Source organism: Fusarium falciforme, chromosome 1 (genome assembly GCF_026873545.1).
Source record: "Fusarium falciforme chromosome 1, complete sequence".
Taxonomy (NCBI): Eukaryota; Fungi; Ascomycota; class Sordariomycetes; order Hypocreales; family Nectriaceae; genus Fusarium; species Fusarium falciforme.
In genome coordinates, this window is record NC_070544.1 from 2,417,853 (window position 1) to 2,431,113 (window position 13,261).

Here is a 13,261-nt window from a genome sequence, read left to right on the forward strand (position 1 = left end):
AGACGACTTTTGTTGCTTCCGGTTGTTCACATAGTTCCCTTGTTTCTGCTGCTGACGGTGAAACATCCTTCTCTTGTTAGAGCCACTTCAGCTTGGCAATGTGGTCCGCTTTCTTCTTGCTTGCTTTGACGAATCCCAAAGCCCTCAGCTCGGCCAGTCCGCGGTAGAACTTGACCAGTGTCTTTCGCTCGTCTGCCTCGTCGTCTCCGACTAATGCCGCAAACGCCGCCCACAAATCTGCCACGTTGATGAGGCTGCCGGTTTCAAGGTATAGGCGGTAAAGAAGCGCCGTCGCAGGCAGCATTGCAGCTGTGTCTTGCTCACCTGGTTTACAGCACGAGCATGAGAGGTAGTCGTGCGGTCTTGTGAGACTGCGCTCCAAGACGGCGCGTGGCCGAGGCACAAAGACATCTCGCGAGGGAGCTCGAGAGTCGTATAACCAGCTTTCAGACAGTAGAAGAGAGCTGGGCTTGGGTGCATGCAAATGAGTCGTAAGAAGCGCCGTCATGTCGTCCACGATCCGAGTAAGCTGCTTGCCCTCTTCTGTCAGCGCGGCCGAGTCGCGGCTCAGTTGGACTCTTTGTGCGATAACCGTAGTTCTCATCACTTTGCTCTGGCCGCTGTACTTGCTTCGCAGCGTGATGCCCTGCTCCTCTGCCCTCGAGTGTAGCTCTTCAAGTTCCACAAGATGTCTAGTCAAAGCATCTTGTAGTTCGATATGCGCTGGTTTCGTTGCCGGCCCAAGGAACAGGTCGACTTCTCCATCTCGTAGGATAGCAATAACCTTGCGAACCATGGCCATCAACTCGTTAATTTCCATCCGTCGCACAGATTCAATTGCTCGTGACTCCTCAGAGATTGAGATGCCGTCCTCCATGGCCGCAACGTAGGCTCTTGAGAACTCGCCGTCTTGGGCATCAGTCTCCTGTATTATCAACAGGGCACGCAAAAAGTCTTTGATCGATTCGTCCCTGTTGGCCAGGCTCTCTTCTACCCGGGCTGTAAGAAAATCGTCACGCTCAAGTAAGTCCTTGGCGTATTGTATATGCTCTAGATTGCCAGATTCGACGGCCTGTTCGAGATGTTCCCGGAACGAGCTCACATGCCGCGAGGCCTCTGTGTGCTCTGCTTGCAACGATGAGGTATGTCCTAGGACGCTGAGAGGATTGGCGTAGAAGTGGCACATATAAGCGTACTGTTTTGCATTAGCAACGGCATGAAAACACCCCAACTGGTGCAGAACTCACCTTTAACGACATTGTGAATGTCTGAATACCTGAGACTTGGTCATGCTGCCGGTCCAGCATGCTGCGGAGAAGAGACGTTCCAAGGAGGATTGGAGCATCAGCTGCTGCCACGGCAGCTTTGAAGACGGTTTCGAGGATCGCCGATGTCTGGATGACGTCGAATTGTGCTCCGTATATCAGCTGACATGCTGACTTGAGCAGCCGGGCTTGGAGAAGCTCAACGGATGTGGCGATGCCGAAAAGCAGAGTGAAAGGGATACGCGGGCGCCAGGAACTTGATAGAGTTAGCAGAGGTTTTCGTGCCAGGCAGAATTCCACATACTTGAAGAGAATGACCAGATCAGACAAAAGGCTGCTGTCAAATCCTTCACTATCCTGGAATGCCACAAAGATATGCTCACAACCTTGAGGGTTGACAAATGCATGCAATGCCTCGAGGTCATAATCGAGATATCGTCGGCCCTGTCACGAAATAAGCCCTGCACTACAAACCGCGGTTCTGGAAACTCACATTTCCGCCATCTCCAACATGCAGATCGTCATCTTCCTCGTCCGAGACCTTTGCTGTGACATCGCGGATAATCTTCTTCAGCGTCGCCTTGAGCGTTGATGCCTCTGACGACCGCAGCCTCACAAACTTGCTGGGGGTTGCCTGCTGGAGAGCATCGGATAGCTGCTGAAAGAGGAGATCCTGTGACGCAATGTTGGGGCCTGTGATGATGAACGCCGAAGGGATTCTGTCCCCACTGTGCATGGTCAGTCAAGGTCAAGGAGACCGAAGGGGAGGCTGCCTGTTACCAATCCGTCTTTGCATCTTCCACAAAATCCTTTACTTGGTCAAGCGTCTCTAGGTTTGAAGTTTTGAGAATCCCCTGAGTTGAATGAGCACAAATTCATTCGATGCAGCTTCACCGACTCACCTCAATACGATCACCAATCTTGGCCCAGCTCTCCTGGAAAAGGGTCTCCCTCAGTTGCACGAGCTCAGGCTTCTCGGCTCCATTGAGCAGCGGCACAAAAGGTGATGCATTTTCAACAGCCCCCGAAACCTCTTGAGCCTGCTTGGATACCCTTCTGCGCTTGGCTGGCTTCTGGCGTGTCCCATCTCCTTCGGGGTCAAATATGTAGGCGACCTGTTTGTTGCGTTAGTGTCCGCTTCCAACCCCAGAAAGATGTAATGGAATGAGTCACCTGATGGTCTTCCTGGTTATAAGTGTCTTCCTTTCCAGCTTCCCGGGTCATTTTAACAGCTCCTGAGATGGCTGGAAAAATGTGTCTGTTGCTCCTGAAGCTTGGATATCGAGTAAGGGAGTTGACGCGTTTTCGGCTGGGAGACGCGTCTATACACACTGTACCACGCACTGTATACAAAGCCCCTTGAGACCATCAACTCCATCACCCACAGCCATGCATTCACAGAGAGAGCACGATAGACACCAGCAAATCAACAAATTAACAGTATTCACTCAATCATAATTAATCTCTAGTTCTTTGTCCCATTGATCATTTGTATGCTACTTCGCCAATTCTCATTCCCATACGCCCCTCTCAAAAGCCGTCGCATTCTTGAACATCATCTTCCGACCCATGAAATCAGCGCAAGATGCCTCCTCCGCCAGTCACCCTCTGCCTCGCTCTCCTCTGTCCATTCTGCCATGCTTGAGGTCCCGTGTCGAGTCGGTCACCCTCTTCTGACATGGCAGATAATCATTGTACAACCGGAAACATCTCGCCTCGCTATTCACATCCCGCAGAACTCGTCGTCACCACGGCGACCCGTCGAGAGCTTCTGCCGCCAGCTTTCCGTCCATGGCAGATACTCGTACAGAAACGGAAAAAAGAAAAACAGACGAAATCACTTTTGCCAGAATAAAGAGTGAGAAAACACAAGACCGGAATTCGACAGACCTAAACCCTGACGCCGCGAAGAAAGTCGATCTAAAACACCACGAGCCTGATCAGACGATGACAAACCATCCTCATCAGCTAAGCCTCGGTTTCCATAGGCTCAGGAGGGGCAACGGTCTAGTTCGCAGTTAGCTTCATTCTTCCTCAGATATGTTGCCAAGAAAGCTTGCCTCATCCTTCTCGCTCTTCACGGCCGCTGGCGCCTCTGGTGTTGCCTCAGGCTCCGCCTTGGGCTTTCCAGACTCCTCCGCCTTGGGCTCCTCAGTGTCCTCTTTGCCACTATGCGATTCTCTCTTCTTCTCTGAGTGCTTGGCTTCGGACTTTCCGTTAACTCCGTTGGCGGCGGCAGCAGCAGGCTCGTTGGCCATCAACTGATTCCACTGGTCCAAAAGCGCTTGGGAACGATCCTTAAAATGGAATTCTTCCTCGCGGGGAATGGTCTGGAGCTTCAAGATGGCCTTGAGAACCTTGTTGATCTTGGTCGAGCGGATGATGGAGACCTCGAGATCCTTGAAGTTCTCCAGCATTGTCACGTACTCGGACATCTGCTTCATCTCAGATTCCTGAGGCTGCTGGTCTCTTGTGAGGAGTCCACGTTGGAGCTTATGTCGGAGGTAGAGAACTTCCTTCTATCAGGGCATTAGAGATAAACTGCGTACGCGGTGCTGGGGATCTTACCTCCTTGCGCTGCCGACGCTGCTCGGCAGTCATCTTGGGCTCCTTGGGCTCCTTGGGGCCCTCGGCCTTCTTCTCAGACGACTTCTTGACCTTGAGCTTTGTCTTAGTAGCTGATTCGTCCTTGCCCTTGGGAGTGCCATTGGCCGCTTTGGGGGTAGAAGTGTTGAGCTTGATCTTGGGCTTCTTGACCGAGTCGGACCGTTGAGGTGTCTGTATAAGCTTTGTCAGTATGTATCATTCCCAGGAAAGGGGTTATTGGTGCACTCACGCTGGCGTCGTCTTCGGCCTTCCGCTTCTTGGACTTGGGCTTCTCTGGAACGTCGTCGTCCACGTCATCCATCTCCAGGTCATCAGCTGGTGCCTTGGCCTTGCCCTTCTTGGACTTCTTGGGTGTCGCAGCGGCCTCCTTCTTTGCCTCCTCCTGTGCAATCAGCTCTTCTTGGAATTGCTTTAAGACGTCTTTGTAGTAATCGATGGGGTTGTTCTGGGAGGCGAGCTCAAACGCTTCTCGCAAATCCTTGCGCATCTTCTCGGTGATCGAGTCAGAGGCCTTCTCGGGGGTGAGCTCTGTGAGGGATGTGTTGGGAACCCATCCGCTGTGGTCAAGGTCAGAAAAGCATGAGCATGGTCTCAGGGGATACATACAATTCGTTCGTGTACAGATACATGACAGGAAAGCTTCGGTCGTTGACGCGCTTGCCGCCATCGGCATAAGCCTCGTTGTAGGTGCCATCGCGTCGTGCCGCGGTTACGGGACGGTTGACGACGAGGGCCTGGGGGAGCATTGACTCGTCGCAGATGATGGCTGGCCACGCGGGGAAACCCTTCAGCTTGACCAGGAAGTGGTCGCCAGGCTTGGCGTCCAGGTGTGTGAGGCGCGCCTTGGAAGCCTTCTTGCTCAGAGTCTTGCCTCCAGCCCCGCCCGTCGACTTGCGTCGGTTGTTTCTCCCCTTGGGTGCGGGAGTCTCGGCTGCGGTGTTTGCAGCTGTGGTCTCGCCATCAGCAGGGGGAGCCGCGCTATCAGCAGTGGCCTCCTTGGCAGCTGGTGTCTCGGTCGCGTCCTTCATCTCAGTGTCTTCGTCCTCAGCAGCAGGTTTCTCGCCCTCCTTGGGTTTCTCGGTCGCGTCTTGAGCTCCGGCGGGCTTCTCTGAGCTCTCAGCTTCCTTGGATTCTGAACGCGCCATGTGGTCAGCATAGGTCTGGCAAACGGGAAGGACGCGCCCGCGACAACAGAGCATTGCCTTGGACTAAAGCGCGATAGCAGGAACGATGCGATCAAATGCGCAAAAGACGTCAAGTGCGTAAAAATGTCAACTCACCCTCGGCGGCCTTGTCGTTCTCGTCGCCTCCCTTGGCTGTCTCGCCCGCGGGCTCTGCCTTGTCCTCGGCTGATGGGGCCTCGGCAGGCTTGTTCTCGGTGGCAGGAGCTTCCTGCGCGTCAGCAGCGGCGGCGGCGACCTCGGGCTTCTCGTTGGGCTGGTCGGCCATGGCGATGGAGGTGACGATGCTTCACTGGTCAGAGGTCACAGGTGCCTGAAGCAGGGTTCCAGCCGGGGAAAAGATGGTCGAACGCGTAGCGGGTCGTGTATGGCGCGCGTCAATGGGGCGCGAGACTGGTAGCGCGATGAGAATCGGGTTGTGACGATGAGATGCGCAATTGAAGATGAGAAGCGCCTCGCCGAGTTGTGCCGGGATGTAGGTTGGGGTGACGAGAGAAAAAACACTGGTGCGAGTTGATGGGCTGGCAAGGGAAACACTTCAACGTCACCAGAGGACAATCACGTGATGTGTATATGCCGCCCACGTCGGGCGGCGTCATCAGCAACCCCAAGCACACACGACACCAGCCCCAGCGCGTATTCAGCCCTGATTCGGCGCCTTCGGATACAAACCCGACGGCTGGACGCGTTCCAAGCATCTGCTTCCCATCGTCTTCACGCCTCATCACTCTTGCTGTTGTCGTCCACCACCCGTGGCTCCAGCCGTGGCGAGGCGCGTCCCTGGCGTTGCCAAACAGCTCATCTCACCCCTCGCGCCTCATAACTCGCGTTCCACCACTTCATGTCCACACAACTTGGCTTGTATCCGGATAACTGGTCTCAGGGAGCACATCTCGATCACATTGAATGTCCTGGGTCATGGCGCCATTTGAAGGGTTCGAAAATTAACACCCTTTATTCGCGTTCGTAGGTAGTCTGCATCTGCAATAGGTAGGTAGGTAGGGTAGTGTACACAGCCATTCTTGGCACCGAGTCGCAGCTGGAGGGAGCTTCTACGCTCCTACTCCTCGTCTTCGTCCGAGTCCTCCTCATCGTCGTCCACATCCATGCCCTCGGCTGCCGTCACCGAGAATTCCCGCTCTTGGTCGACTCCAACATAACTATCGCTCATTAGGAACAGCTTCAGGTCGTGCTCACCTGGTGATGGCACAGTGTACTCGACCCGGACGTTCAGTTCCCGCCCGATTGTCACTCGCTTGATGGCCAAAAGATTCTTGGTCTTTTCATCACCGACAACCAGCCACCAGTTCTCCATCTTCTTGACGGGGTAGAATGGCGCATGCACCGTAGAATCGTAATCGCCATCCTCCTCCTCGAGGTTGCGCGCAATCTTGATGCTTAGGTATGCTGGCTCACCAGCCCTGATCTCGTCCGCGTCCAGAATCTCGTGCTCGAGTTCCAGATCAGGGTACTTGTCATTTGTAAAGTTGGCTGCTTCAGCCAGCTGCTTCTGCGACAGGCCCAGTCGCTTGACAAGCTTGTTGTAATCGGCATTCTCGTCTGGGTTCATCGCCTCCATGAAATCGAAAATGTCCTTGATGCTATTGGGCTCGTTAGCTGCCATGTCAATTTCCATATCAAATCGTGTTACATACCCAAAATCGTTCGCCACCTTGACAACCTCTGGAGTAAAGTGAGGAATCTGCTTAAGAGGACTATCCCGATCCCACATGCCTTGGACAATCATTTGTGACATCTCCATGGCATTCATGGCGTTGAGATGACCGTCCGAGGACAGGATATCGACCATGGCACTGAGGAGGCTGAGGACCTTCGAGATCAACACCTCTTGATCCTTGGCCAGGTCAATTGGCAACTGCATTCGCGAGAAGTGAGCCTGGAGTAGCACAAAGGCCTTGAAGTGTGGTGAGTCATAAACTGGTTGAGACATCTTGACAGGGACCCGGTCGTAGATGCGTCGCAAGAGACCATCCTCGTGGCGTCGAATTTGGATCGACTCAAACTCGGTCGCAGATGTGACGATTTCCATGATGCCCTTGAGCTTCGTACGAGCGCTGAGCGAGAGCAGGAAGGTCTGCATGGTAATGTACGAGATGTTGTAGTAGGCGGCAATCATGGCAGCGTTCTGCGGCGACACGGAGCCGTCCTCTTCGTCAAAGTCGATAATCTTTGACTCGCTAAGCTCACGCAAGGTCGTCTCGACCAGATCAGACATGTAGTTGCTCAGGCCCTCGTGAGTTGTGCTTGTCAAGCTATAGTAGCTGGGGTTGGCGAGCAGTCGGCGGTAGAAATAGGTGAATGTCGTCCAGTTGATCGCGTCATCACCAGACTCGATCATCTTGGTGCTGATTTCAGTGACAAACGCATCGTGCAGGTAGTTGTGAAGATGCGACTCTACTGGAAGAGCCTCATTCAGGAACTTCTTGTAATACTCACGTTTCACTTGGGGAAGCATGAGGACACCACGGCCGCGACCATCCTTGGATGGACGAAGGGCCTTGCCAAACATGTGCAGCACCTCACTGAGGGGGTAGTCAACATATCGATGCTCACGACCCTCAAAGTATTGCGTTCCCATGACGATGACGAGATGGGCAGTGCTGTTCAGTTCCCAGCAGACATCTCGCGACGCAACGAGAACCTGAATAGCGCCGTTGTCGTAAAGATGCTTGACAATTCGCCTGTCACTCTGGCTGAGAGCCTCATGGTAATAACCAACACCATGGGACAGCGCCTCGGCAAGCGCCTCCTCGTGGATGCGCTCAAGCAGGGGCTGCATTTGCTTCACTTCGGCGTGAAGGAAGCGATCCTCGTCGTCGTCGGCGAAGCAGGCAGCCAGAAGGTCACGGGCGGTTGCTCGTGTCTGCTTGCGGCTGGGCACGAAGATCATGGCGGGCTTGTCAGGAGACATTTGTGTGATAGCCAAGTATGTGGGCTTAGCCATGGCCAGCATCAGAGACGGGAAGTGAGGGTTAGTGAAAGACTGTAGATGAAGCTCAAGAGGCACAGGCCGAACGTGGGGGCTGAAGTTGTAGATGTCGTGCTTCTTGGCATCAATCCACTCGCCAATATCTCGTGCGTTTGCAAGCGACACGCTGAGAGCGACTATTCGCATGGGGAGCTCAGTCTGGCTGCGGATATAATGCATGCGGGACACGATCGTCTCATACACATAACCCTGGAAGCCTCCCAGAAGGTGAATCTCGTCAGCAATAAAAAGCTCCACGGTCTGAACGTTCTTGCGGCGCTTCCATTGTCTGGACAAAACATCCCATTGGGTTGGAGTGGCCAGGATCAGGTCGCCCTTCTCCAGGAGCTTAAGATCAGTGGCTGTCTCGCCAGTGAGCTTCACAATCTCCTTTCCGCCGTTCAGACGGCTCAATCGCTTCTGCCAGTCCTGAAGGCGAGAATCGACAAGCTCCTGGAAAGGCGCAATGTACACGGCCCGCCCAGAGTCAGCCTGTGTCCAATGTCGGAGAAGAGCAAACTCAGCACAAACTGTCTTGCCGCTGCCTGTGGGAGCTCCAACAAATACGTTCTGGTCTGTCTTGTACAGAGAGTTGAACGTTTGAGTCTGGATCCTGTTGAATTGCTTCCAGTCAGGGTAGAGGTCAACGTAGCTTGCCACCTTAAGAGCGGAGACAGGCAGAGGCTGAAGCTCGAGAGGTTCAGTGTGGGGAGGGAACTTCTCGGGCAGGATCAGCTTGTGGAAGGGCACGGGAAGCCTCGTCTCAGAATGCATCCATCGGTCAGATACAACTGAGACGAAGTAGTTGGGAGGCATGGGGTCTGTGATGGGCACCGTGAAATCGACGATGTGCTCATTCGTCTCAGACTCGGCATACTCCTTGCGGAGCAAGAAAGTGTCGTGGTAGAGAATATCCTCGCCGTCGCAATCTTCGACCAGGATCCAGAAGTTCTCGGCAGCTCCATGGACAGAATCATCCCATTCAAAGTTGGGAGTGATACTCAACTCAACACGTAGCATCGAACGAGTCATGGGCTGCACTTGAGCCTGGACTTCAACGCGAGGGAACTTGGCGACGAGGCCACAGACAGTCCGACCAGCTCGAGGCATGCCCAGAAGCTCGCCCATGCGAGGGGGGTCCAGGTCGAAGTAACTGCTCCAAGCCACATCGATTCTCTCTGCCTTTTGAACGACATCCCGAGGGCATGAAGGGAATTGACGAAGGGGAGACATGGTCGGCCACATGCGCTTCTCGGCCATCTTGCAAAGATCCAGAGCGGTCTTGGCAACAGAAGCCCAGCCCTTCTTCAACGCGATCTCAAAGATGGCGCGGAGAATACGGCCGGCAGACTGGGTCACGTACACCATATCCGCCATCAAGGCCAGGCCATCAAGCTTGAGGCGCGAGATGTACGCTTGCAGCAGCACATTAATCTTGGCATGGGGCTCCTCGATACTCTCCTTGACAGGAATCGGCACACGACCCAGGAGCTTGGCTAGCTCGAGCTTCTCGTCTTGTCGAACAGGGATGTACTTAAACTCGGCGCTCAGAGCAAAGACGCGGAACAGCTCAATGGTTGTGATGGAGGGTTGAATTAGGTTGTTATAGGTTTCCATGGATCCAAAGGTGATGTAGTAATGAGAAGCGATGCGACCGAGCTCGGTTGACTGGAGCTTTCCCGTCTTCTCATCGTACTTGATGAGGTTGGATTTTCGGAGAACCATGGCAGCAGAATGAATCAGGTCAACCCGCTTCTGCTCAAGAGCTTCATCATCTTCATACTCAGCCCCGACCTGGTACAGACCAGGCGAACGGAGCATTCGAACGAACAGATAGGTATATCCCAACCACTCAACACCTTCGTCGCGTGTTCTGACATTGCCAAGAACGATCTCGGCGTTCAAGTTGTCGACCAATTTGCTCACGAACTGACTTTCAATCGGAAGCTGCTGGTTCAGAAGCGAGAGGTAGTATTGCATCTCGCTTTGTGTCGTGATGATAATACCTTCACCGTAGGTGTCGTACTGAGGTCGACCTGCACGTCCAAGCATCTGCAGAACATCCTGTGGACTCAGCTCAACCCAGCTACCCTTCTCGGGAGAGTAGACTTGTGTTCCCTTGATGACGACTGTGTGTGCTGGCAAGTTCACACCCCAAGCCAGTGTCGCAGTGCACACCAAAACCTGGATAGCGCCACGGGCAAAGAGGTCCTCCACGTCTGTCCTGTCTATCCTGCTCATACCAGCATGATGGATACCAAAACCGTAGGGAAGAATGTCCTTGAGGTCCTTGTCGGTTGCTTGAGACGATGCCTCGTTGAGAACTTCTCGACTGCCAGCGTCGTGTCGAAGAATCTGGTTGATCGTATCCATCTCGAGCGCCTTGTCTCGAATGTAACGGGCTGTCTTGGCAGTCTCCTTTCGAGAGTGAACGAAAATGAGCATTTGGTTTCTGTTTGTGCCCACGTGCTCGATGACCTTGTTGTAGCACACATCGTTCATCGTCTTGAGTTGCTTAATGGCCTTGCGATCCGTGACTCCAACAAACTCCTGACGCAGGGGGCATGGTCGGAAGGAGCCGTCAAAGTGGAAGAGGCCCTTCTTGGTGTCTACCCGCAAGAAGCTAGCAACATCTCGGTAGTTAGGTAGAGTAGCAGAGAGACCAATGATACGGACGGGTTCACCTGTCTGCTCGGTCTTGCGGATCGTTCTGCTGACGATGCTCTCCAGTACAGGTCCACGGTCATCGTGCAACAGATGGATTTCGTCGATGATGATCAGGCGCACCAGGTTTGTATAGGTCAGGTCATTTGACTTTCTGGTGATGACATCCCATTTTTCAGGAGTGGTCACAATGATCTGTGTTTCGGCGATTTGCTGCTTGGTGAGCTGACGATCACCAGTCAATTCTGAAACTCGAATGCCATAGGGCTCGAGTCGGTTTCCCAAGTTGCCGACCTGCTCCTGTACCAGGGCCTTGAGAGGGGCGATACACACAATCTTGAATGCATCAAGGTCGATATCACCAGTCTCAGGGTTGCGGTGCTTGCCGATTTCGCGAAGGATAGCAAGCATACCAACGTTGGTCTTTCCACTACCAGTGGGAGCACAAACAAGCATGTTGCCATCATCTTCAAATGCTGAAGGGTAGCACTTGGACTGGATCTTGTTCAGGGACTGGTTCTTGCTGAAGGGGTTGCGAGACCACTCTGGCATATCGGTAATGGGAATCAAGACATCGCCGGGCTCGTTGCGCTTCTTGGGGGTAGGAATGTGAATTTCCTCGTAGCCCTTGAATGTCCTCTTGGTCGACCCTTCAGGTAGTCGGACCTTGGGGTTTGTCATGAGATGGTTTCCTTGATCAAAGACCAGGTTGTCGAGGTTGATGAGCTTCCTGGGCTGAAGCCCGCCAACCAGCTGGCCTTCGGCGCGCTCAGGCTTGGGTGCCTCTGCGGTGAAAGAGGCCGGGACGTCGATATCCATCTTAATGTCCATCTTGGCCTTCTTGCCCTCGCCTGAACTATGGCCCTTTAACTCGTTGAGAATCCATTGCAGACCTTCCGAGCCCATCTCTCTTTCAACATCGGCGCGTTGTTCGGGAGTCTCTGCGCGAGCTAGCTTGGTGAGCCAGTAGACCTTCTCTCTGTTCTCAACGAGCTTCTGGACCAACTCGTGGTGTTCAAAGTCGAATAATTCCATGAGGTCGTTTTCAATCTCGCGCAGCGACTTTTCCTCGCCATCGGCCTCGTCTGGCTCGCCTGAAAGAATGCGAAGCGCCTCCTTGGTCTTGTCGGTCTGCTCGTGAGCATCAGGGTATAAGATACCAATTTGGCGTTGTAACCAAAAGGCGTCAATGTCTCGTGCGGGCACGCTATGCTTCTCTTTCTCGGCATGTTTGCCTCCTGATGGTGCTGAGTCGAGGATCATTTCATCACCCACATCGACAACGGCATCTTCATCCTTGGCCTCGGCATTCTCGTCCTTCTCTTCCTCTTCCTCCTCGTCATCCGATGATTCGTCGCGAACTTCGTGAACAATGCCGCCTTCTTCATCGTCTTCGTCTTCGTCAAAGGCTACAGCAACACCTTGGCGTTCGTCGATTTCGGCGTCGTCACCATCAGCACCTCCCATGGCGACATCCTCGTCATCATCCTGGGCATCGTAGTCTGTGATCTTCTTTCCTAGATTTACCAACTCGTTGAACTGCTTGGGGTTCAAAGCCACACCCAAGATGTCGTCGATCTCCTTCTTTTTGTCCAGGTCCTTCAAATCGTCGTCCTTCAAATACTCCAGCACAGCGTCCGCCGCGCTGCGCACGACCTCGTGGGGTACGTCGCCGAGATTGTTCGCCACAATTGTAATGATTAGATCAAACGTCGCTCGTGTCGCTGGTGTGCGCGGCCGGTATGTGATGCCCTCCACCAGGAGGTCGTTAGCGCCGAGGACGCCGGCAGACTGGTGCGCTTCCGCCTTCCGCCTTCGCTGTTCTCGTGCCAGGATATCTTCGCCTTCTCTCAGACTTCCCCTCTCGATATCTGGGAGTCCGGGTTGTTTCTTCGGCTTCGGCGCGTCGTCGCGGGCAACTCGAGCGCCCATGTCCCGGATGCTCAAGCGCCCAGCCAGCGACTCTGGATCACCAGTGGCCTCATCGGTTCGTCGCGTGACGAATCGACGGTCCGCCTGGAGGACCAGGTTCGACATGGCCGAGTACTTGTACTGCGAGACATCTCGATTTGCTTCCGACATGGTGGCGGTGGTTGTGAAGCTTTGTTATTGCTGGAGAACGCCGATGTTCTCGACAAAAGCCCGGGGCACTGGGCCGTTAAATAATCATGGATTTGCCACCGACACGACTTTTCGGATATGTAGCCGCTGCCTAGATGACTCGAAGTATGCGATCGATTGATTCGCAGTTGTTGTTGTGGTTTGTATTCGTTCCCAAGGTTTTAGAGTGAAGTCGCGATCGCAAATTTCAGATCGCAGCCTGGAAGGCTACGACGCTAGGTCACGTTTGGGCTAGTGCCATTGGAGCGCGTCTGTGGCTGGGTGAAGGTGTGGCTGCACCCTCCACAGCCTAATCCATTCCATCCTTGATCTTTCAGATGGGTACGGATTTCAAAGATATTCATCTTTCGTATTTATCACGAATGTTCTAAATTTTCAAGACTTGGCGCTTTTGAGTACTAAATATTGCAGCAAACATATAAGGGAAGCGCAGC

General features: G+C 53.7%; 3 protein-coding genes across 3 annotated transcripts; all 3 read right to left on the minus strand.

Annotated features, from left to right (window-relative positions):
- Positions 1–76: 76 nt before the first annotated feature.
- On the minus strand, positions 77–2,489 carry NCS54_00064300 (Hypothetical protein; the record flags this gene model as incomplete). Its single annotated transcript, XM_053146289.1, has 7 exons — positions 77–1,195; positions 1,248–1,521; positions 1,570–1,709; positions 1,759–1,993; positions 2,046–2,119; positions 2,168–2,380; positions 2,439–2,489. 7 exons carry the CDS (start codon positions 2,487–2,489, stop codon positions 77–79), a joined length of 2,106 nt encoding a protein of 701 aa, XP_053002264.1.
- A 744-nt stretch (positions 2,490–3,233) lies between these two features.
- NCS54_00064400 (PWWP domain-containing protein) lies at positions 3,234–5,321 on the minus strand (the record flags this gene model as incomplete). The annotated part of the gene is made up of 6 exons (XM_053146290.1): positions 3,234–3,272; positions 3,326–3,784; positions 3,834–4,043; positions 4,102–4,429; positions 4,479–5,004; positions 5,153–5,321. The coding sequence occupies 6 exons, from the start codon at positions 5,319–5,321 to the stop codon at positions 3,234–3,236; spliced, it is 1,731 nt and encodes a 576-aa protein (XP_053002265.1).
- A 792-nt stretch (positions 5,322–6,113) lies between these two features.
- Positions 6,114–12,788, minus strand: NCS54_00064500 (Hypothetical protein; the record flags this gene model as incomplete). The annotated part of the gene is made up of 2 exons (XM_053146291.1): positions 6,114–6,654; positions 6,709–12,788. The coding sequence occupies 2 exons, from the start codon at positions 12,786–12,788 to the stop codon at positions 6,114–6,116; spliced, it is 6,621 nt and encodes a 2,206-aa protein (XP_053002266.1).
- Between the last annotated feature and the right edge of the window lie 473 nt (positions 12,789–13,261).